Raw genomic sequence first — 22048 nt, forward strand, 5'->3', positions numbered from 1 at the left:
TCTCCAGTGGGTGGAAAGCATTAGCATTTTACCCATACTTCTCATCAACCTACTGAGAATAATTAGGATGCATTTCTGTTTGCACTTTATTCATTGTGATTTAATGATTTAACAGTATCCCTCAACTGTACAGATAGCTGATAGCAGGTGGCCAAGGAAGCTAACGGTCAGTGCCAGAGCCCAGGAAGGTTGTGACAAGTCCTGGAGACCCCAAGCTGTGCTTCGACCTAAAATGAGACAGGGAATGAGATAATATCACAACTCTGCTCCTAAGAAGCATTGCTACTTGGAAAGTAGCTCTCTACCTGTCGACTCCTTCACTCCAGGAACCTCCCTGGGTGGGTTCTAAAAACCAGACAGTACCAAGTTAGGAGACAGGTTGTGGGTCAGGAGATGGAGGGTCAAGCTGTGCAGTTGGAAACTCACCCTGCTGTTCTGGGCTCTCCTTTCCCTCATGCTGGGCCCATGCAACTGCTCGTCGCTGCTCAGGACTCAGAAAGGCCATTTGCTCAGGAGTGACAGCCACAGCCTGAACACTGGTGAGACTGGATAGTTGGGTGGGACTGAACACCACCTGGGGGCAGTGACAGGAATCAATGCATCTCTGTAGTCCCTGTTGGGCCCTGGCTCTCCTGTATTCACTCTAGACCTCAGTCTATCAATACTTACAGCAAATTTAGGAGGAGGGATGACAGAAATGGCAAGAGGAGTAAGGCCCTGGATCTGTCCCCACAGCAGTGCTGAAAGAGCCAGGTCTGGGATCCCTGCTGTTTAAACAAATGGGATGGGCATCAAAACACTGTCTTAGGCTGACTTCTCTTCTCTTCAAACCTATAGACCTTCTCCACTACTCCCAAAGTGTGCTACCATAGATCCTCCCCAACACATCTCTAGCTCCTTCCCAAAACTTGTGACCTCTGCCTTAAGAATCCCAGGGCAGGCCAGGCACTATGGCTCGCACCTGTAATCCTAGCACTCTGGGAGGCCAAGATGGGTGGATTACTCAAACTTGGGAGCTCAAGACCAGCCTTAGCAAGAGTGAGACCCTGTCTCTACTAAAAATAGACAAATTAGCCAGGTGTGGTGGCTCACGCCTGTAGTTTCAGCTACTTGAGCAGCTGAGGGCAGAGGATTGCTTGGGGTTGCTGTGAGCTATGACACCATAGCACTCTAGCCTGGAGCAACAGAGTGAGACTCTGTCTCAAAAAAAACCAAAAAACAAAGAATCCCAGGGGAGTCCTTCACCCTGTGTTTGAAAACCAAACCCTGACAACTAGTACCAGCAGTGGCCCAGCCTTTCTACCTGCTATTGTGCCAATTTCAGTGAAGATCTCAGGCCCCCAGTTACTAACTGGCCCAAAGCCACCAGGCAGCACAAGGAGCTGGGCCAGAACTTCCAGCTGCTCCTCAGAGCACTGGAGATGTAGGTTGCCCAGGAATAGAGCTGCTTGGCTGTAGGAGAGTGGGAAGGAAGATAATTTAGCCTCAGTGATAAGGTCTGTGGTTATGAACTATGGGGAAGATATGGCTTCAGACAAGGTCCCTTCCTCCATGAGACCACACCTTCGTGATCCTTCCCTCCCCAGTAAACCCACCGTTACCTCAGTACCACTTCCCATACCCCCCTTCACAGGTGACCTAAACTCCCAACTGCTGATATGCTGTAGCTCCTCGGGCCGCAGTCCACAGAGAGTGTAACCCAGTGCTGTCAGGTGAATGAAGTCCAGGTGGCTCACATGCCGACCACTCTGCCGTAGGAAACTGGAGACCACAGCCCGGAGCTGGGATGGGAGTACAGGGCATAGAATAAGGACAGAAATTAGAGGGAATTAATGGATGGAGAAGCAATTAGAAATGATAGGTGCTATTGGATTATATTCTGTTATTATTAACACCTAAGAACCCAGTAGCCACAGAGAAGGTTGAGACCCAAAATGAAAAGGAGAGAATGGGGGCAGCGCCTGTTGCTCAGTGGGTAGGGCACTGGCCCCATATACTGAGGGCGGTAGGTTTGAATCCGGCCCCGGCCAAATTGCAACAACAACAAAAAAAAATAGCTGGGCGTTGTGGCAGGCATCTGTAGTCACAGCTACTTGGGAGGCTGAGGCAAGAGAATTGCCTAAGCCCCGGAGTTGGAGGTTGCTGTGAGCTATGATGCCATGGCACTCTACCCAGGGTGATAAAAAAAAAAAAAGGAGAGAAAAAGAGGGACAAGAGGCAGGAGAGTATCATGTGTCCAGGGCCTTAGAGTGAATAAATTGTGGAGTCTCTACAGTTACTAGCATGGGATATTAAGAAAAGATAGAATGGACAGGGTCACACGAAAAAAATTCCTTGGGCTTTAGATGACCTAAAGAACTGGGTCTGTGTGATGTTTGGAGAGTGGTAGGGAGGAGGGGAGGAGTTACCTGGACAGAGCTCCAGCCATCTATCTGCCCCAGGGTGCTCAGCACTCCCCAGTCCACCAGGACCAGCTCTTGTAGTTCTCGATCTCCTAGACCTAGTAAGAGCCTACCCAGCTGCAGGATCTGCTCAGGACGGAACCTCCGGGGAGGACCCCACAACTAGGAGAGAGAGAGAGGAACAATGTGAATGGAAAAAGCACTAGATTGGAAGTTACAATGCTGTGTCTTAGCCTTGCCTCTGACCTTAGGTGTATAACTCTAAGCAAATTACTTGCCTTGTCTTTAGCTTCCTCAACAGTAAAATAAGAGTTGGATTACGATTCGCTAAGGTGTTATTGAAAGATCTAATCAGTAGCAAAGAAAAACAAATCCTAGCCTGTAAATCCCAAACTTTTATGTGCACCAGACTCATTGAGGTGCCTGTTAAAATGCAGGTGCCCAGACTCCTTCCCAGAGATTCCTGTCCAGTCTAGCATGGGACCCTGGCATCAGCATTAAAAATCTGTTTCCCAGGGCGGCGCCTGTGGCTCAGTCGGTAAGGCGCCAGCCCCATATACCGAGGGTGACGGGCTCAAACCCGGCCCCGGCCAAACTGCAACCAAAAAATAGCCGGACGTTGTGGCAGGCGCCTGTAGTCCCAGCTACTCGGGAGGCTGAGGCAAGAGAATCGCTTAAGCCCAGGAGTTGGAGGTTGCTGTGAGCTATGTGAGGCCACGGCACTCTACCGAGGGCCATAAAAGTGAGACCCTGTCTCTACAAAAAATAAAAAAAATAAAAAAATCTGTTTCCCAAACAATTTGGATACACACTAAACTTTGTTAAGCACTATTCTAGTCCCTGTATCCATTCCACTACCTTTCTTTCCTCCATATTTATTCCTTGACCTCCTTCTTGTGATCCAAACCTTCCAACTCTTATCTCCTGTTTCCCCCACTGCTCACCCAACTCTCTACTCCCTCATGTCCCATATCACACCCAACCAACTTCCTCAAGGCCAACCCCAAACTCAGGCCTCTCCATCCCTAACCTGCTTTGCCTTGCCCATGGCTGCCTGTAGTTCTTCAGGCCCCAGTCCTGGGTCTCCTGCAAATAGTGCCAGGCAGTCCTCAAAGTCTGAGAGCTCCATCTCTGCGATCTGTGTTGCAGACCAGGCCGCTGGGAATGTCCCCCGTATATCTGCACAATTTGGCACAGGTTCTGAAGGGGGATACAAAGCCATTGGTCAGTATAGCATTAAAATATGCCCCAAGACCTATCTATAGATGGAATGACCCTTCCAATCTTTGTAGATTGGACAGTGTGGGCAAAATAGGTCAAGGGATTATTATACAGTGAGGTTTATAGGGTTCAGAAGATATCAGAACAAGAAGTGATTGGAGAGGACAAGGCTCTCATTTTATAAATGGAAGACTGAAGATGTTGCCTGGAGATCTAATGGCAGAGCTGGATTAGAACATGGGTCTCTAGCCTTACAAAATCTCCTTCCTTCTAGGTATTTCCCCAGCAGGGAACTCGGCACTTAGCCAAGCTAGAGCTGAGTCAGCTATTTACAGAGATGCGAGACCAGGAAAATGGGAATTCTGGGCTAAAAACTCAATGGATTATAAATTCCTAGAGCTATAGAACTCTCAAACTAGAATTGACTTGAAGATCATTCCTCTAACCTCTTGGCCTTATAGATTAGAAAACTGCAATCCCAGAGAGCAAAAAGTCTGCAAACTGTTCAAAGGGCATGGCACGTTTGGAGCCCAGACTTCTGCCCCAACAATTGCATTGTTCAACAGTCTTCCCTGTACATGCTCCTGGACCCATGAGTATTTGGGTAGTTTCACCTGGAAGATCCTCTGCAGCTGGCTGCACAATCCCAGTTACTAGGGCTGCCTTCTTGGGAGCAAGTTGTGGCCCCCTACACAGTTGTCCCACTCTGCTCTGCTCCCAGCTCTGCTGCCTTTCTAGAAGTCGTTCCAGAGTCTCTGGGCCCAAGGCCTCCTGGATAAGAAAGTGGAAGGACAGTGGGAAGACCTGGACAGGGTCAGGGGCAGCTGCTGCAGCTATAATTCTCCCCAATCCAGGATTCACATCCTTTTCCTTCAACCTCCTTGGCTTTGTGTCCCCGCCCAGCCCACCGATTCCCTGTTTGCATTTTCTCCCTCTCTTGTTCCTGTCTTCACCTCACCCTAGGGATCAAGGAAATAGCCTCAGTAGACAGAGTGAATACTAGGCGTCCAGCTTGTTCAATTTGGTCCTGGCTCCACAGCTCTGGTTTCCTGGGGAACAAGAAGAAGATCAGGGGCTGAAGATCCAGAGGAACTGTGAGGAGAAGGAAGGGAGAAGAGGACGTGCTAGGATAGGGGACCTTAAGAATAGGAAAGGGGCTACCACTGATGAGGGTAGTTGAGGGGTTGGGTATAGGATGAGTTAAACCTTAAGTTCTCAAAGGTCCATACCCAAGAACAGACTCCTGGACCAGCAGCCGTCCCAACTCTGTGGCAAATGTCTCTCCCAGGCAGAAGGCCTGAAGCTGACTGAGATGGGACAGCAGGATCTGAAGGGGGATCCGTCTTGTGCTCTCTATCCCCAGGAATCCAACCAAGGGGCCCAATGTCTCTAGCACTTCCTCTGAGACTGGGGTCTCCTTTGGAGCCTAAAAAGGGCATCAGACCTTGGACAGTACACCTCTGACTCAGCGTACCAGACTGTTAACAAGATACCATGCCCCTTGACCTTCCTGCCCTCCTGCTCCCAACTCAGCACCCTATAATACTCACTGCCTTTTTTCACTTTCTTAAACAATGAGCCCAGATGGGAGCAGGCAGAAAATGAGAGGTAGAATCCAAGGGATTTCATCCAAGGGGTATGGACAAGAAACATGAAGTAGGTGATCATGGAATAGAACCCAGAGGCAAATCGAGAGGCTAGGGCCTTATAGACAGAGATCTGTTTGGCAGCAAGAAGTGGAGGGTTGGGCCTAGAAGACAGTCAGAGAGCATTGTTTGAGTGGCAAGAATTATCCAGGGCAGCAGATCTGAGTCTGGTAGGGTGGACTTTTACCAGGTTTTGTAGTGCCCTCTCCGCCAAGGCTGCCTGGTGGAGGGGGGTCAGTCCCAGCAGTTTCTCTGGAGCTCCTTGTACTAGCTCCACCACCAACATAATGGACTCATTCGTCAGTCTGTACATCAACTGGATCCTATTAGAGCAATTTGATAACAGAAGCACTCAGTCATAACTGAGGCAAGTTGAGAAGGGACCACCAAACACGGCATTCCCCAGATAAGATATAACAACAGACAAAACCCAGTGACCCTGGACAGGAACTGATATGAAACAGTCCCGGGACCAGTTACCACCATTGCACTGGAAAGGTGAGAAAAAAGGGAATGACATATTTCTCGTCTTCCTGAAAAGAAATAACAAACAATCTAATCTGATCAAATGGACTCGTGAGGAGGTTCCTTCTGATTTGTATAGTGCTATACAATTTACAAAATTTTCAGGTGTTATCTTATTTGATCTTTATGACAAGACCTGGGAGTAAAATAGGTATTTTTCCTTTCTTTCTTTCTTTCTTTTTTTTTTTTGACAGAGTTGCATTCTGTCGCCCTGGGTAGAGCTGTAGTGGGTCATAGCTCACAGCAACCTCAAACTCTTGGGCTCAGGCAGTCCTCTTGCCTCAGCCTCTCGAGTAGCATCTGGCTAGTTTTTCTATTTTTAGTAGAGACAGGAGTCTCACTTTTGCTCAGGCCGGTCTCGAACTCCTGAGATCAGGAGCTTCACCCAACTCAGCCTCCCAGAGTGCTAGGATTATAGGTATGAGCCGCAACACCCGGCAGGTATTTTTCATATCCCTTTTCTACAAATGAGTTTTCCAACTCATGATCCAGGATCTTTGACCTCATCCAGGCCCTTGGGATTCTAAATCATCTCAGAGAACCCACATATATAAATAGATTTAAACAGCAAAAATAAAAAGTAAGAAACCTTTTTGCCTAGACATCAGAAATGACATCTTACATTCTATCCAGGGTTACCAATACTGGAACTGGGCCAAGTTATACAAGAGCCAAAATCTGTGGAAAGGCCTATAAAAGTGTAAGAATGAAGTCAGCTGCTCTTATTATCCCCACATCCCCAGGAAGACTGTCACACCAGCCTTTTCCTACCATGACCTATTGTTCAGCTGGCAATGGCTTGGGGTGGGAGTAAAGTGGGAAAAGAAACATATGAATGAGATACTGATGAGCCCATAGAATGTCTGAGTTGGGAGGAGGAGCCTTAGATTCATGGTCTTCTGTCTCTACAACCCATACTTCAGTGTTCTGTACAACATTGGGCTGTGGAGTCATTCAGCTTAGACTTCAATGGCTCCAATGACCAGTGAACTCACTACCTCAGTTTTCCTTATATTATGCAAAAATATGACTTTCATTCATTAATCCTAGTCTTGATCAATGAACTACTGAGAAACATGCCAATTTAATTTCTACTTAATAACTCCTTAGGTATTTGAAGGCATTTATCACATTTATCATATATATTTCTCTTATCTACTCCTTTGAACACACTGAGAACACAATGTCCTAAGCAGACCACAGCCCTCTGGTGCAGAAATGAACCATTGCCTCCCTCACTTCAGGTACTCTGTCTTTATTCATCTGGCCTAGGTTATGTTAAGGTTAGTTGGCAGGCCACAACACAGCTGTCCCATGCTAGGACCCTCCTCTGGGAACCAGTCACTACATAGAGCAAATATGAATAGAATCCTCTGCTTTTGGCTATAAATAATGTTAGGGAACCACCAGACAGGAAAGTGTCCTCCTCTAGAGAATTTCCTAAGGGCAGTTCTTCTACCCTAGGTTGACTGTCTAAGGATCTAATCCTCTATCTCTAGCTGTAGCACTTACGGTAAGTCCAAGAGTAGCTTAGTGTCCAGCCCACTCAGTTCTGGCCCCAGGGTTGTCAACTCTGGTTCTGGCATTGCCATCCTTCGCTGCAACTCTGCCCAGATACAGGCCCTCTGTGAGCAGGGAAGGAACAGAGCTGAGCATAAGAGCTGGGTTCTGTCCCCAGGGTCCCAGCCTCCTCACTCCCACTAATGCCCAAGTACCCCCTCTCACCAGGCTCCCTCGAACCCCGGTGGGCAGTTGATAGATAATGTGCACCACTTCAAGAAAGTCCGCCATGGAGTTGATCTGCTGCAGAAACTCACATGACATGCCCCCTGCCAGGGTGCCCAGAGCCCTGCGGGTGTGTAAGCAGGTAGATGCTTATTCAACACAGGCCACAGCCTGTCTGCTCCTTGATACCAGCACTCTCAACACACATACAGATGTTCATTTATGGTAATTTACAGTTTGAGGAGTGTTTTTAAATGGATATTTTCATTGACTCCCCATAAAACCATCACTGTTTATAAGAGAAGAAGATAAAGATTTACATTAAAAAAAAAAAAAAAGGATTTACAGAGTTCAAGAGACATCATTCTACCAGAAGTGTGGTAACTGAGACTGGAGCCACATCTTTGGATTCTGAAGTTCATGGGTCTTTTACTGTGGGTATAGGTAAGGTGAAACCTACTTATTCTTATTTGTTCTCGCGTGGCTAGTGGCTCTGAAGTCACCTTGAATTAAATTAATAATAACAAATGTCACTGGGAGCTTTCAATGGAGCAGGCATTAATGTTAAATCCCTTATGTGACTTACCTTATTTAATCTTCACAATAACTACCTATGAGATAGGTACCTTTTTTTCTTTTTTTTGAGACAGAATCTTACTTGGTCACCCTTGGTAGGGTGCTGTGGCATCTTAGCTCACAGCAATCTCAAACTCTTGGGTTCAAGTGATTCTCTTGCCTCAGCCTTCCAAGTAGCTGGGACTACAGGCACCCGCCAAAGTGCCTGGGTATTTTTTAGAGGCAGGGTCTTGCCCTTGCTCAGGTTGGTCTTGAACTCATGAGCTCAGGCAATCCACCCACCTCAGCCTCTCAGGTGCTGGGATTACAGGCATGAGCCACCATGCTTGGCATTGAGATAGTTACCTTTTTAATTCTCGTTCTACAGAAGAGAAAACAGAAGCTTATAGAGATCAAATGACTTGCCCTAGAGAACAAATAGGTGATAGGTCTTTGAGTCCCTTAGCTCTAGTCAGAATGGGTATGGTACTGTGGAAAAGCAGGTGGGCAAGGCGAGGAGCCAGGAGACCATACACAAGGCAGGGACTATGTGTCACTCATCCCTGTATCCCTGCTTCATGTCACATGGTGCCTGGCATATGGTAAACACCCAAAAACTGTTAGTTGAATTAAGCTCACTGCTCATCACAAGTTACTCACTGCAGATTCCTTAGGGTCAGGTTGGTGGGTACCTGCATCTTCTTCCAAAGGAACTGTGCCTACAAGAGAAAAAAAGAAGAGTTGCTTCCCATTGGAGATACTGCCCAAGGACCTAAGGTGCCTTGGCCCTGGTCCTTCCTCTCCATTCTCTGGGCCCCACTGGCCTCCCACTCTCCCAAATTCCAGAGAGAGAGAGAGAGAGAGAGAAATGGAAGAATGGGGAGGAGAGAGAAAGAAAATAAGGGGCAAGCTGCCAAATAGGGCTGAGGGATGGGAAAAGGAGGTAGAAGAAATTGAGAGAGGGAGAGCTGAGGTTGAGTGGGGAGAAATACCTGCTGCTCAGACCATGGCAGCTCCCGGTAGCGTCTTCGGTTTGCCAGAAGAGCTGAGGAGTCCAGTTGCAGCAGCTTTAATGGGAGCAGGGGAAGCAGACAGTCTGGCCAGGTGGTGGGGACAGCCTGCTGGCAGTGATGGGTGTAGCAGTATAACAATAGGTGAGCGGGTCTGGAATCAGCCCCCAGAGAAGGGGAATGGTAGGGGCAGAAAGGGACCAAAGCTAGGATGGGATGGAATGACATTTGCCAGTGAAGCACCTAAGAGCCCTCACTTGTTAGTTGAATTAAGCTCACTGCTCATCACACTGAAAGCTGCTGTGGCTAAGTGCTGCTGCTAGTTAGGCAAAAGATTTTTAGCTTCTCTGAGCCTTGGTCTTTTAATCGGAAAGCAGGGTGGTTGTCCTGCAAGATTTCTCAGGCCCTTCCAGCTTTGACATCCTAGGACAGTCTGGGTCATGCTGTCCTGTGTCTGGAACTGGGGAGAGCTGCCAATATCTCCTGGTGGGCACAGAGCTAACCTGCATTCTCAGGGCCACTGCAGGGGTAGCATGCAAGGCAGCACCAGCCATACGAAACTTCTGGAATAGGGTGAAGGGCTCATTCAGGAGATCTCACACATACCTGACCGGGGATACACACAGCTGGACTGGAACCTGTTGTAGCAGTATTTTTAACGCCATCTTTCACCTGCATTGGGAAAGATTGATTGGGGTTTGTTTTTTTGTGTGTGTGTATTTGTGTGTGCATAAGGGAGTAGGGAGGTATGGAAAGCCTTCCCTGACCACAGGGAAGATGCCCTCCTCCCACCCAGGGTCCATATCCCTGATTGTCTCATCCTCCCTGCTACTCTCATACCCGAAAGGTCTGAAGCAGCGCTGCAGTCTGGCAGGCTGAGAGGCGTGACAGTTCAGGGGCCAGACAGGAACAAGCCCCAAACAGAACTCGCCTCGGGATGGCCTGGAGTGTCTGGGGGCTGAGGCCTGGCAGCAGAAGGTGCAAAGAGCAGAGTTCCTCCAGGGATAGCTGAAGGGCAAAAGAGACAATAGGCTTGAAGCAGAAGGGCAGGGTGGTAGGGAGAGGACCATCACAGAGCAGTGAGGTGACAGGTACAGGGGAATTGACGGGGAGGTGTGAGAGGGATGGAGGCTGCCAGGGGGATGTTGAGAAGTTGCTGCTACTTACATCCTGTCTAGGAAGGAGCCGTCCAAGCAGCAAGGCAGCCTATGTTGGGATGGGACAGGGAACAACACCTTTCAGGTCCCAGCAGGCAGGCCCTATGGTCTGACCTCCAAAACTTCCAGCTCCCTCTTAACCATCCCGAGTAATCATCCCCAGTAACTCAAGTGCCTTTGTTTTCTTAATTTTAAAAAAATTTTTAAAATCTGTTTTATTTGTTTTTATTTATTTATTTATTTATTTTTGAGACAGAATCTATTTTGTTACCCTCGGTGGAGTGCAATGGCATCATAGCTCACAGCAACCTCAAACTCTTGGGCACAAGTGATCCTCTTCCCTCAGCCTCCCAAGTAGCTGGGACTACAGGCACCTGCCACAATGCCCAACAGTTTTTTAGAGACAGAGTCTCACTCTTGCTCAGGCTGGTCTCTAACTCCCGAACTGAGGTGATCCACTGCCTTGGCCTCGCAGAGTGCTAGGATTACAGGCGTGAGCCACCTCACCTGGCCTTCAAGTTCCTTCTTTTTTTTTTGTAGAGACAGAGTTTCACTTTATGCCCTCGGTAGAGTGCCATGGCATCACACAGCTCACAGCAACCTCCAACTCCTGGGCTTCAGCAATTCTCTTGCCTCAGCCTCCTGAGTAGCTGGGACTACAGGCTCCTGCCACAACACCCGGCTATTTTTTTGTTGCAGTTCGGCCAGGGCTGGGTTTGAACCCGCCACCCTCAGTATATGGGGCCGGCGCCTTACCGACTGAGTCACAGGTGCCGCCCTCAAGTTCCTTCTTTATCTAAGGAAGGGAGATGAGAGAATCTTCCTCCTCAGGACAGAGTTCACCTCTAGTGCTCACCCAGGGAAAGGAGGGGCTGATTGTATCCCAGAATGTGATTGTCTTGACTGGGGCACCAGAGGGTGGAGGGTGGACACTAGGGAGTGAGATGGGCCCACCTGAGCAGGTGTGACACTCGTTCCCTGCAGGGCAGGAAGCATGGCTCTAAGCTGGGGCTCTGACAGCTCCTGCAGGAAACGGAGGCCCAGCTGAGGGAAGAGAGGGGCCCAGGCCCGCAGCTCCCGGGGACTCAGCACAGCTCCTCCAGATGAGCGCAACACCCCCAGAAGTTCATATGCCACCTGTAACCAGAGAAGATTTGGGACTGGAGAGAAAAGGCAGATAAACCTTGAACATCTCTAATCCCACATCTGGATTTCCCAGGGTCTGGGCTAGGGCTTGGATATGATGGGGGCGGGGGGAGGACTGGATTAGCCTGGGTTCAATATGGCAAAGGGTATATTTGGAGTACTGTAGACCAGATATAGGGTAGGAAGAGGTGGTAACAGATGAGAATGGCCATGAAGTAAGGGATGGAGTTGGCAAGAGGGGATTGGGGAGCTAGCACCACCATGCTCGAGCTTGGTTGATACAGATGTACAAGCTATACACACAGACTGAGGGGAAGTCTGGAGTCTCATAGGTCTGTGCCAAAGGGCTCACCCGTCCTTCTGGGCTGAGGATCCCATTGGCTGCACATTCCAGCAGCCCTCGTTCTACCGTCCCCATTGGATCCCTCAAGGGTACCAGGCTCTGCAGCTCCTCAGGGCTCAGGAAACAGGCGAGGGACCCAAGCCTGCGGAGGTCATGAAGCCGGCCTTCATGTGGTCACTGAGGCTAGTACTAAGGCAGGGATTAGGTGAATACATTGAGTAGACACTCTGACCACTATAACTAGGAAGCATGGGTACCAGAGAGAGGTCTCCTACTGGAGCCCACACGGCTGGGGCCACTGCCCACTCTCTCTCCCCTTCCTAGGACACCAATCCATCATGGCAGCTCTACCTGTTTCTCTCTACCTCTTCCACTCTGGCCTTGGTCACTGATCTCATAACTACTCACCTGCGTATCTGCTCCTCACCATCCTGGACGCTCTGGTTCACCAGGCTTCGCAGCACATGTCGGGCATGACCTGGCCCTAGGCCTGCTGCTGGCCAGCTATCCTCCAGGGCCTGGATCTGAAGTGGAGAGGTTTAGCTTGTGTTGGGGTCACTATGGTACACTTGTGGGAGAGGCCCACGAGGAGATATGTCACTGACTCCCATCCCACCATACGGAAGATGGGCCTGTCAAGTAAAGAGGATGATTCTCACACCTGGTGAGGGCTGAGCTGCAGAAAGCTCTCCAGAGGGAGGTGGGGCAGTAGGGGCAACACTGCCCACAGCAGCTCCTGGGGCCAGGCAGGTACTTCCCCAAACAGTTCAGGGGCCAGTAGTCGTTTTGCCAGAGCCTCCTTCTGTTCAGGCCTCATTCCTGGGCTATAGTCCCGGATGGCAGCCAGCCTGGGGAGAATAAAGGGTCTCAATCCTTTGCCTTGTTCCAAACTATTGTCTGCTGGCCCTTTCCAGCCCTGCTGTTCATGGACAGGAAGGAGACTCTTCCTTTTTTATAGAGAAGAGCTCTGGAAGGGGCTGTTCCAGGCAGATGGGGTTGGTCTGGCCCTGACCAGAGCAGGAGTGGTGCAGGAGCCTTACACACTGTCATTGGCCAACAGGGACGGTGGGAAGCGCATCAGGTCAGAGACCGCCAAGAAGGGGATGAGTGGCGACAGGTCAATGAAGAGCTGTGAGGTAAGGTGTGGGTACCGCTGGAGCAGCAGGGCCGTCAGGCGACCCAGGGCCTGCTCCTCAGATGGTGGTACCTGTGGAAGCGCAGGAATGGATTCTGGCTCTAGAGACGCTTAGCATACTTGCCATCTCCTCTCTGGAGTTCCTCCTCTGAACACTAGATGGCAGGCGCTCTAGATCCCTAGATTCCAACCCTCACAGTTGCTCCTCCTCCCTCTATGCCCACCTGCAGCTGGCCCCAGGAACGGTGCATGAGTGTCAGGAAGCCCTGCGCAGCCTCCCTGTCTGCTGAGAGCACCAGCTGCTGGAGGTTTTCTGGGGGCATGTGCAAGTACGCCTGGGAATAGGAGGTCACGATGGGTATGGCCTCACTGAGCAGGGACCTCAGGCCATGGTTGTCCGGCAGCCCACCCATGTGCCCTCCACCTATTACCTGCACTAGAATCTGGAGGGCCCAAACACTCTTCTCCCTCTGGAGCAGATCCCACAACACAGGCTGGTGGGGGAGAAAGACAAGATGCCAAGACAGCTGTTCCCTCTGTCCATCCTGCTGCTTCCCCAGGCACTCCCCCTCTGCTTGCTGGATGCTTGTCTTTCATCTGAAGCTAGTATGCATGCCGCTTCAAATATTAAGCTTCTTTAGGTCCTGGACCATGTCTCTAACTTCTCCCATTTCTCTTTACATGCTAGGTCCATAGATGGCTCAATAAATACAGTAGAACCTCGATAGATGACCACCTTTCTACTTTGGCCACCTCCTTAAATTGACCTAATTTTTATAGGCTGGACATGTACCACATGTACGCGTCAGTATAGTAGGCCTAGTTCCTTATGGTCACCCCTCCATATGTTGACCAGTTTGTTATAGTCCCTTGGGTGGTCAACTTATGGAGGTTCCACTATACTTGTAGACCTGAACCAAATACTATGAGTCTATCTAAATCCATTTTACTGGGCCCAGGGCTTGAAAAAGGAAGGCCCTAACATGGACTAAGAAATCTTTTTCTCTCCTTCCTTCTGCCCAGACTAGAGTGCACTGGCATCATCATAGCTCACTGTAACTTCAAACCCCTGGGCTCAAGTGATCCTTCTGCCTCAGCCTCCCTAGTAGCTAGGACTATAGGTGTGTGCTACCCACACATGGCTAAGTTTTTCCATTTGTAGTAGAGACAGGCTCTCCTGCTTACTCAGGCTGGCCTTGAACTCTCAATCCTCCCACCTCAGCATCTCAGAGTGCTAGGATTACAGGTGTGAGCCACCACACCCAGCTGGAGTAAAGAATCTTTCAATACCTGACAGAATCCAGCAAAGTGCCTTTCACATAACAGGCATTCAATTAAGAGATTATGGTATTGGCTCAACACCTATAGCTCAGTGGTTAGGGCGCTGGCCACATACACTAAGGCTGGCAGGTTCGAACATGGCCCAGGCCTACTAAACGACAACTGCAACAAAAAAATAGCTGGGCATTGTGGTGGGCACCTGTAGTCCCAGCTACTTGGGAGGCTGAGGCAAGAGAATCACTTAAGCCCAAAAGTTGGAGGTTGCTGTGAGCTGTGATGCCATAGCACTCTACTGAGGGTGATATAGTGAGACTGTCTCAAAAAAAAAAAAAAAGAAGAGATTATAGTATTGAACATATATTCTAGTAGCGAGGATCTAGCCTCTTCACTCTACAGAGAAAGTAGAGAAGCTGAAGTCCAGAAAAATTAAATTAAATTGCTTGCTAAGATCACACTAATTTGTGGAATAGTGTGAAATAGTTGAATCTAGAACCAAAGTCTTCTGGTTCATAGTCCCCTGAATCTTTCTCTTTCCTGCCTTATTTTCCTATATTCTGCCAGCCTTTAATTCTCACTCTCAAGGGAGAGAATTTGAGCCCACTAACTTGAATCCTTTCCTTTCTGGAGCAGAAAGGGGAGAGTCAAAGAGTCCAAAAGAATAAAGAAATAACATTTGTTATATGTTTTTGCTAGGCCACAGCATGCATTATCTCATGTAATCCTTACAAATAGAATAAAAGTATGATATCATTATTATCTCTAGTTTATATCTGAGAAAAGAAATATATATGATAAAATAAAAATATTTCTCAGAGAGGTTAAATAACTTGTTCAAGGTAGATCACAGAAATAAGATAGGAACCCGCTGGGCGCGGTGGCTCACGCCTGTAATCCCAGCACAGTGGGAGGCTGAGGAGGGAGAATCGCTTGAGCTCAGGAGTTTGAGACTCGCCTGAGCGACAGTGAGACCCTGACTCGTGAAAAAAATGGAAAAACCCAGCTGGGTGCCGCGGCGAGCGCCTGTAATCCCAGCGGCTTCTGGAGGCTGAGGCAGTGGGGTGCCCGCAGCCAGAGTCTGAGGTTGTGGTGAGCTACCACGCCCACTGCACTCTGCTCAGGGGCATAGGGTGGGACCCTGTCTCAACAACAAAAAAAAAAGTAAAGAAATAAGATAGGAACCCAAGCCTGTTTGACTCTATGAGCTGTGTGTTTAAACCACTACACTATCCTACCACCTCTCAGTAGTAGAGGAATCGCCCTGGAGGCCCTTCCCTCTGTTCCAGGAGCTCTCACCCAGGCAGGTCACTCACACTGAAGCAGGCCAGCAGCTCCATCTTGCTTATAGCAGAACTGGGGCTGACCGGGGGTTCAAAGCCTGGTGGGGTTGGCCGCTCCTCTTGTTCCAGGTACTCTCCGATTGTCCGTAGCACACTGCCCCGGCCCTCTGGGCGAAAGGCATCCCAGAAGGAGCAGTTGTCTGGGAGACTGGAGAGTAGCAGGGCCTGACCCAGCATCCCCTGGGCCTCAGCCCCTCCACCCCCTGGTCCTAGAAGGAAGGTCAGCAGGCGCAAGAAATAGTGTAGGCGTGTGGGGTGGGCAAGAGCTGGCACAGAGGACTGACAACGTGGCAATTGGGATAACATACCAAGCAGGAAAGGGCCAGGAGTCAGACAGAGTGGGGATGGTCCCAGTGGGGGCAGAGAGGGCAGAAGAGGTCCCAGCAGCCCTTCAAGGAAGCAAGTGTCATTGCCCCCACGACTTATCCTGCACTGGCCTGCTAGCCAAGGCCAAAAGGGCACCAGAGCCTCATACATGGTGTCATTGGCACAAACCATCACCAGAAAGCTTCCCCCATCTGGGCAGCGTTCCCCACAGGGTCCAATGTGGCAGGGCGGGGAGGCAGTGATGTCCAGGGTGGGGCCCTGGCACACATGCTGAATCCAAGCCTGATTTCTGGGGGGCACAGCCTGAAGACTCGTCTCCCCACATAGCTGGTCAGCCCATAAGGTCTCATTCTCCAAGAAGCAGCCCCAGAAGATCTCTGGGGTGAGGGGAACAGGGGGAAGGCCTCCAGGACAGCTAGTGGGTGGTGGGAGCAGGCCAGCACAGAGCTGCTTGACCAGACGGCGGTTGGGGCCAGACAGGGCTGAGAAGGAGAGGTTGCTACAGATCGCATCCAGAAACTGATCAGGAAATTGGTCGTGGCAGGCCCGCAGCCAGCCTTGGGCACCTGGTGCCCATGAGACTGCATACCAGATAGCTGTCTGGCAGATGGCAGCAGTGCTAGGAGGGGGCTGCGGGGTGGCCGGCTTGGCATGCTGGCAGAGCAGGTGGATGGAGAAGTTGGAAATGCTGTAGGGTGGTGCTGGCCCTGTGTGGTTCTCGCAGAGGGCCTCCACAGAGATGGCTCGCCGCTGGCGAGGGCCGATGTGGGCTGAGGGCTGAGAAGCTCTAGGCAGAGGCACACCAGTGCTGAGGCAGTGGAGGAGGGCAGGGGGTGGGGGTGGCGATCCAGATAAAAAGCCAAGTGCCTGGACATCCCAGGAAAGGTTGTGTCGGACGCCCCTGGGTACAGAGGGAGGAGCAGGCAGGATCTGGTTAGTTCACATTTCCTCCAGTTATATTCCTTCAGAATCCAGTTAAAGACATGGATCCTGCAAGGGGCATGGCAAGCATAGGCTTTCCCAAAAGTGAGGTCCCTGGGAGTACAGGCATTACTAGTTAAAATGTTGGGGGAAGAGGAGAGAGCTATCCTGGCACAGCACAGCATCACCTAGGACCTAGGAGCAGCCCTAGTTGGAGTTCTTTCTGTCTATCTGGTTCCCTTCTGCCGGCTGAATGCATATGCTTTTAGGTAAACACAACCCTTGGTTGGCCTCATATCAGGAAATCTATACAACAATTGAATATGTCTAAATGTACTCTGGTATGGTTATACTGAAATAGAGAGGAGGTAGAGGAATCCAGTCTTGCCTTTATTTTCCATATCCCATCTCTCTTTTATTTATTTATTTTTTTCTATTTTTAGTAGAGATGGGGTCTTGATCTTGTTCAGGCTGGTCTTATACTCCTGAGCTCAAACAATCCACCTGCCTCAGCTTCCCAGAGTGCTAGGATTACAGGCATAAGCCACCATGCCTGGCCACCATATGCCATTCTTATTGGCTAGCATTTATTAAACACTATCTGCCAGGTACTGTTCTAAGTAGTTTACGCATAAAGCATCAACTCATTTAATCGCTTGCAACAATTCTGCAGTAGCTAATATTATCTTCCTTATCTTATAGATAGGGAAACTGAGGCATAGAAAGAGTATGTAACCGACCCAAGTTCACCTGGCCAGGAAGAGGTGGAGCCAGGACACCAACCCATGCAGCCATACTCAAAAGCCATTAAATCACACTCCTCCCATCAGTTTTCTCTTCAACTCTGGAGGCTGATGCCTTCAGCTCTCTACTTCCAGATTTCCCACTCCCAATTGCTCAGAACTGGTCTCCTGTTACTTACCATAAGAGCAGCTGTTGAAGGTTACCTAGGAGGGAAAGAGTAAGGAAGAGAACCACCCCAGTCTCATCCCTCTTGCCCTGCCACATCCCAGCCCAGCCCTGGTAGCACTCACCTCCCTGGCACTGCCCATTGGCATCAGTCTCTGGCTGCCCCAGAATGGAAAAGACCTCATCCTGTAGGGAGTGAGTGACACGGAGCAGCCCGTCCTGAAAGGCAGCATAGAGGGGAGCCCCCACTGTGCGTAGCAGACCACCCCAAAGAGCCTCTTCAGAGCCTGGCTCTCCTGTTGGAGTAAGTAAGCCCAACAGACCCTGTAACAAGTAAGGGGCTGGCTCCCTCTCATTGAGTTCGGTTGCATTTGTAGGGTCCACACTGGGCTGCACCTGCACCAAGGCCTGCCACCGTGTGCCCTCTAACAACAGCAGTAGAGAAGGCAGCCAGTCAGCAGCCAGGACACAGTCAGAGGGCCCATCACGGGTGCACGGGGGCCGGGTAGGGGCAGGGGACCCCCCAGGAACTAAGGCTCCCAGAAGCACCTCTACAAGCCCACCCAGCACACCTGCCTGGTGCACCAGGAAGTCCCTGGGAGTCTGCTCCTGTCCCAGCAGTGCCAGCACATCCCCCAGCAGCCCTAACATTGGTTCCCAGTCTGGGCTGCCTCGCAGTGTCACTAGAAAATCATGAAGCCGGAGGGCAGGGGGCTGGAGAGGTGGGGGCTCTCCCACTGGTCCTTCCCCCATTCTCCCAAGCTCAAAGGAAGAAGAAATATTGGCCAGAATTGCAGAGAACTGTGAGCGTCTGAGGGAGCCCTGGGGAGCCTGGTCCAGAGTGGAGAGCAATGACTTCAGGAGGGCGAGACCAGGGTCCAAGGACTGAGGACCAGAAGGGGCCAGAGTCACTATAAAGAGAGAAATCAGAGGTCACTAAAGGGGTGGAACCTAGAGCCCAAACTCAGCCTCAGCACTCCTCTGAGCACAATTCCCTGCCTGGATCTAAAGACAGGAGAGGGGCTGGCAAGCTGATCTCCTTTTACTGGCATATAGTTAAGTCTTGGTCTGCTTTCTTGACCCTCATTTTCTTCTTAGCACCACTCTTTGCTGCTCTTTCTTGTCCATTTATCCTTTATCTAACTGGTTAACTTCCACATTCTTAAGTCTTTTTCTAGCAAGCCCCTCCTTCATCCATAGCCCTGCTCGCTCTTCCTCTCACCTGTACAAGACAGCAGCAGCAGCAGCAGCAGCAGCAGCAGGGGCCAGAGGCTCAGAGCCATGTTTCCAGGTGAACACTGGTAGGAGAGGCGAGTTATGGTTATTCTCACCTTGTGAGGGATAGCAGGTGAGGGCAGGCACTGCAGGCAGCCTGAGGCTCCACTGACACTGTAATGTGGTCTTTCAGGAAACAATATCTGTAACCTGACAGCAGGTTTGCCACCTGAGCCACTGAATACCTGATCCTTTGGCTCTGGATAAGCGTGTGCTTCTGTGAGAGGGACCAATGATAGGGTATCCCAGGGGGCCCGTGGAGGAACCCAAGGAGATAGCTTGAGTTGGGAGCCAGTGATGCAGAGAAGAGTAAGTAGACAAGGAGATGGAGAACTAGAGACTAGAGCTATAATCTGGTGGTCTTCAGGAAAATATAAAAAAACAAAGAGGACTTGGCACCCATAGCTTAGTGGTTCAGTGGTTAGGCCACATACACTGGGGCTGGTGGGTTCGAACATGACCTGGGCCTGCCAAACAACAACGACAACTACAACAACAACAACAAAAAAAAAATAGCTGGGCATTGTGGCAGTCACCTGTAGCCCCAGCTACTTGGGAGGCTGAGGCAAGAGAATCATTTAAGCCCAAGAGTTTGATTGCTGGAAGCTGTGATGCCACGGCACTCTCCTGAGGGTCACATAATAAGACTGTCTCAAAAAGAAAAAAAAGAAAACAGGCGGTGCCTGTGGCTCAGTGGGTAGGGCGCCAGCCCCATATGTCAAGGGTGGTGGGTTCACACCCAGCCCCGGCCAAACTGCAACAAAAAAATAGCCGGGCGTTGTGGCGGGCGCCTGTAGTCCCAGCTACTTGGGAGGCTGAGTCAAGAGAATCGCCTAAGCCCAAGGATTTGGAGGTTGCTGTGAGCTGTGTGACGCCATGGCACTCTACCAAGGGCGATAAGGTGAGACTCTGTCTCTACAAAAAAAAAAGAAAAAAAAGAAAACAGAAAGGTCAAAAGGAGATAAGAAGCAAGTAGGATTTGAGGAAATTGAGGAAGAAAGGGGGCTTAGGATAAAGAAACTGGAGAGCTAGGTATAAACAGAGAAGAAAAATGAAGACAGAGGTTTGATCCAAGGATGGAGAATTCAGAAAGAGAGCTGCTTTTGATGCACCTCCCAGAAACACAAAAAGTTAAGAGCTCAGCAGTACCCCGGGATCATAGAGACCAAACCTTGCAAACTTGTGAATAAGTTTGAGTTGCTCATGAGACCATTCAAATGTATGAATTTTCCTTTTGGCTCTCTCTCTTGGCCTATGTGAAAGCCCTGTAGAAAATTCTGGGCTGAGAAAAGATAAACGAAATTAAATCCCTATGCCAAGGGTGTACTTCCTCTATATACAGAACTGTTCATAATCAGAGAGATTTAATTCAAAATAACCTGGTCTGATCGGGGTTAGAAGTCTTATCCAGTCTGGGCACTGTGGCTCACACCTGTAATCCTAGCACTTTGGGAGACTAAGATGGGTGGATTGCTTGAACTCAGGAGTTCAAGAGCTAGACCTTATCTTTAAAAACAGCTGGGTGTTGTGTTGGGTGCCTGTAGGCCTAGCTACTTGGGAGACTGAGGCAAGAGGATCACCTAAGCCCAAGAGTTTGAGGTTGCTGTGAGCTATGACTCCATGGCACTCTAGCCAGGCAAAAAGTAAGACTGTTTCAAAAAGAAAAAAAAGTCTTATGAATTCCAGCACTGGGCACCATGGCTCATGCTTGTAATCATAGCACTCTGGGAGGCCAAGACAGGAGCAGGATCCCTTGAACTCAGGAGTTCAAGACTAGCCTGAGCAAGAATAAGACCTTCTCTACTAAAAATAGAAAGATTAGCCAAACATTGGGCCCTATTGTCCCAGCTACTCAGGAGGCTGAGGCAGGAGGATCTCTTGAACTCAAGAGTTTGAGGTTTCTGTGAACTAGGCTAACACCACAGCACTGTAGCCTAGGGCAACAGAGTCAAACTCTGACTAAAAAAAAAAGAAAAGAAATTTTATCCATTCCCTTTACGTGGCACCAGCTCTAAACAATAATTCAACATTGAGGCTCCACCCGAACATTTATTCTGTCTTTTTTAACTTAGAATCCTTTACTGTTTTCTCCTCCAAACCCATAATTGATTTCCATTATTAATGTGCTTCTTCCCTAGAAGGTTCACTTAGGATTAAAGAATTTTAGAAATGGATAAGACCTAAGGATTCCTCTGATAAAACGTCTCTCTCTCATTTTTTTTTTTTTTTTTTCAGTTTTTGGCCCAGGCCTGCTTTGAACCTGCTACCTCCCGCATATGGGGCCGGCACCCTACTCCTTTGAGCCACAGGTGCTGCCCTCTGTCTCACTCTTTTTTTTTTAAACAGAGACTCACTATGTCGCCCTCTGTAGAGTGCTGTGATGGCACAGCTCACAGCAACCTCGTTGGGCTTAAGTGATTCTCTTGTCTCAGCCTCCCATGTAGCTGGGACTATAGGTTCTTGCCATAGTGCCTGGCTATTTTTTGGTTGTAGTCATCATTGTTGTTGGGCAGACCTGGGCTGGATTTGAACTCACCAGCTCTGGGGTATGTGGTGGTGCCTTAGCCACTTGAGCTACAAGAGCCAAGCCTGATGTAGACTTTTTTGTGAGGATTAAATTAAATAATGTATTTAAAGTACTTAGTGCATGCCTGGCATTTATTCAACAAAGATGAAGCACATATCATGTGCCAGGCACTGGTACAGAATAAACATTCACTAAATGTTACTGCTGCTATTATTTGACTAGCTCAGATGAATTATTTCATTTGAAACTAAAAGAGTTCTAATTAATACAGAAATTATTATCTAGAATAGCGTCTTGAGTGAAAGATCTTCAGAACAAATATGGAACTAGGTGAGTCTTGATCAAGAGAGGAACAATGAGGATTCCCCAACCCAGGACAGGAAAATTCTTGGCAGCCCACATTATACTGTAGTAAGCATTTGGTTAAGTAATCTCACTGCTAAGACTATGTGCTGACGGTGAAGTCTGTTGGTTCCGTCTTATAGTTTGGTAAGGTTCAATAAGACTGAGATAAGTTCCAACCTACGGATGATCAAATGGAGAGCAAAACAGCACCAGCAAACTGAAAGTATGGGGGTCCAAAACAAGATATTAATCATGTGTCCT

At 49.3% G+C, this 22048-nt stretch overlaps 1 protein-coding gene across 1 annotated transcript; it reads right to left on the reverse strand.

The window, feature by feature from the left end:
• Nucleotides 1–108: 108 nt before the first annotated feature.
• Nucleotides 109–18923, reverse strand: STRC (stereocilin). The gene is made up of 29 exons (XM_053595542.1): nucleotides 18863–18923; nucleotides 17766–18551; nucleotides 17654–17678; nucleotides 15457–16711; nucleotides 13297–13359; nucleotides 13090–13200; nucleotides 12771–12937; nucleotides 12392–12578; nucleotides 12139–12254; nucleotides 11740–11872; nucleotides 11196–11378; nucleotides 10252–10290; nucleotides 9925–10092; nucleotides 9691–9756; nucleotides 9067–9192; nucleotides 8735–8793; nucleotides 7520–7643; nucleotides 7307–7419; nucleotides 5457–5592; nucleotides 4853–5049; nucleotides 4582–4672; nucleotides 4238–4394; nucleotides 3433–3602; nucleotides 2409–2564; nucleotides 1639–1781; nucleotides 1304–1452; nucleotides 670–767; nucleotides 427–574; nucleotides 109–227 (listed from the first exon to the last, which is right to left on the reverse strand). The coding sequence occupies exons 1-29, from the start codon at nucleotides 18921–18923 to the stop codon at nucleotides 109–111; spliced, it is 5346 nt and encodes a 1781-aa protein (XP_053451517.1).
• Nucleotides 18924–22048: the final 3125 nt, after the last annotated feature.

This window comes from Nycticebus coucang, chromosome 6 (genome assembly GCF_027406575.1).
Source record: "Nycticebus coucang isolate mNycCou1 chromosome 6, mNycCou1.pri, whole genome shotgun sequence".
In the NCBI taxonomy this organism is placed as follows: Eukaryota; Metazoa; Chordata; class Mammalia; order Primates; family Lorisidae; genus Nycticebus; species Nycticebus coucang.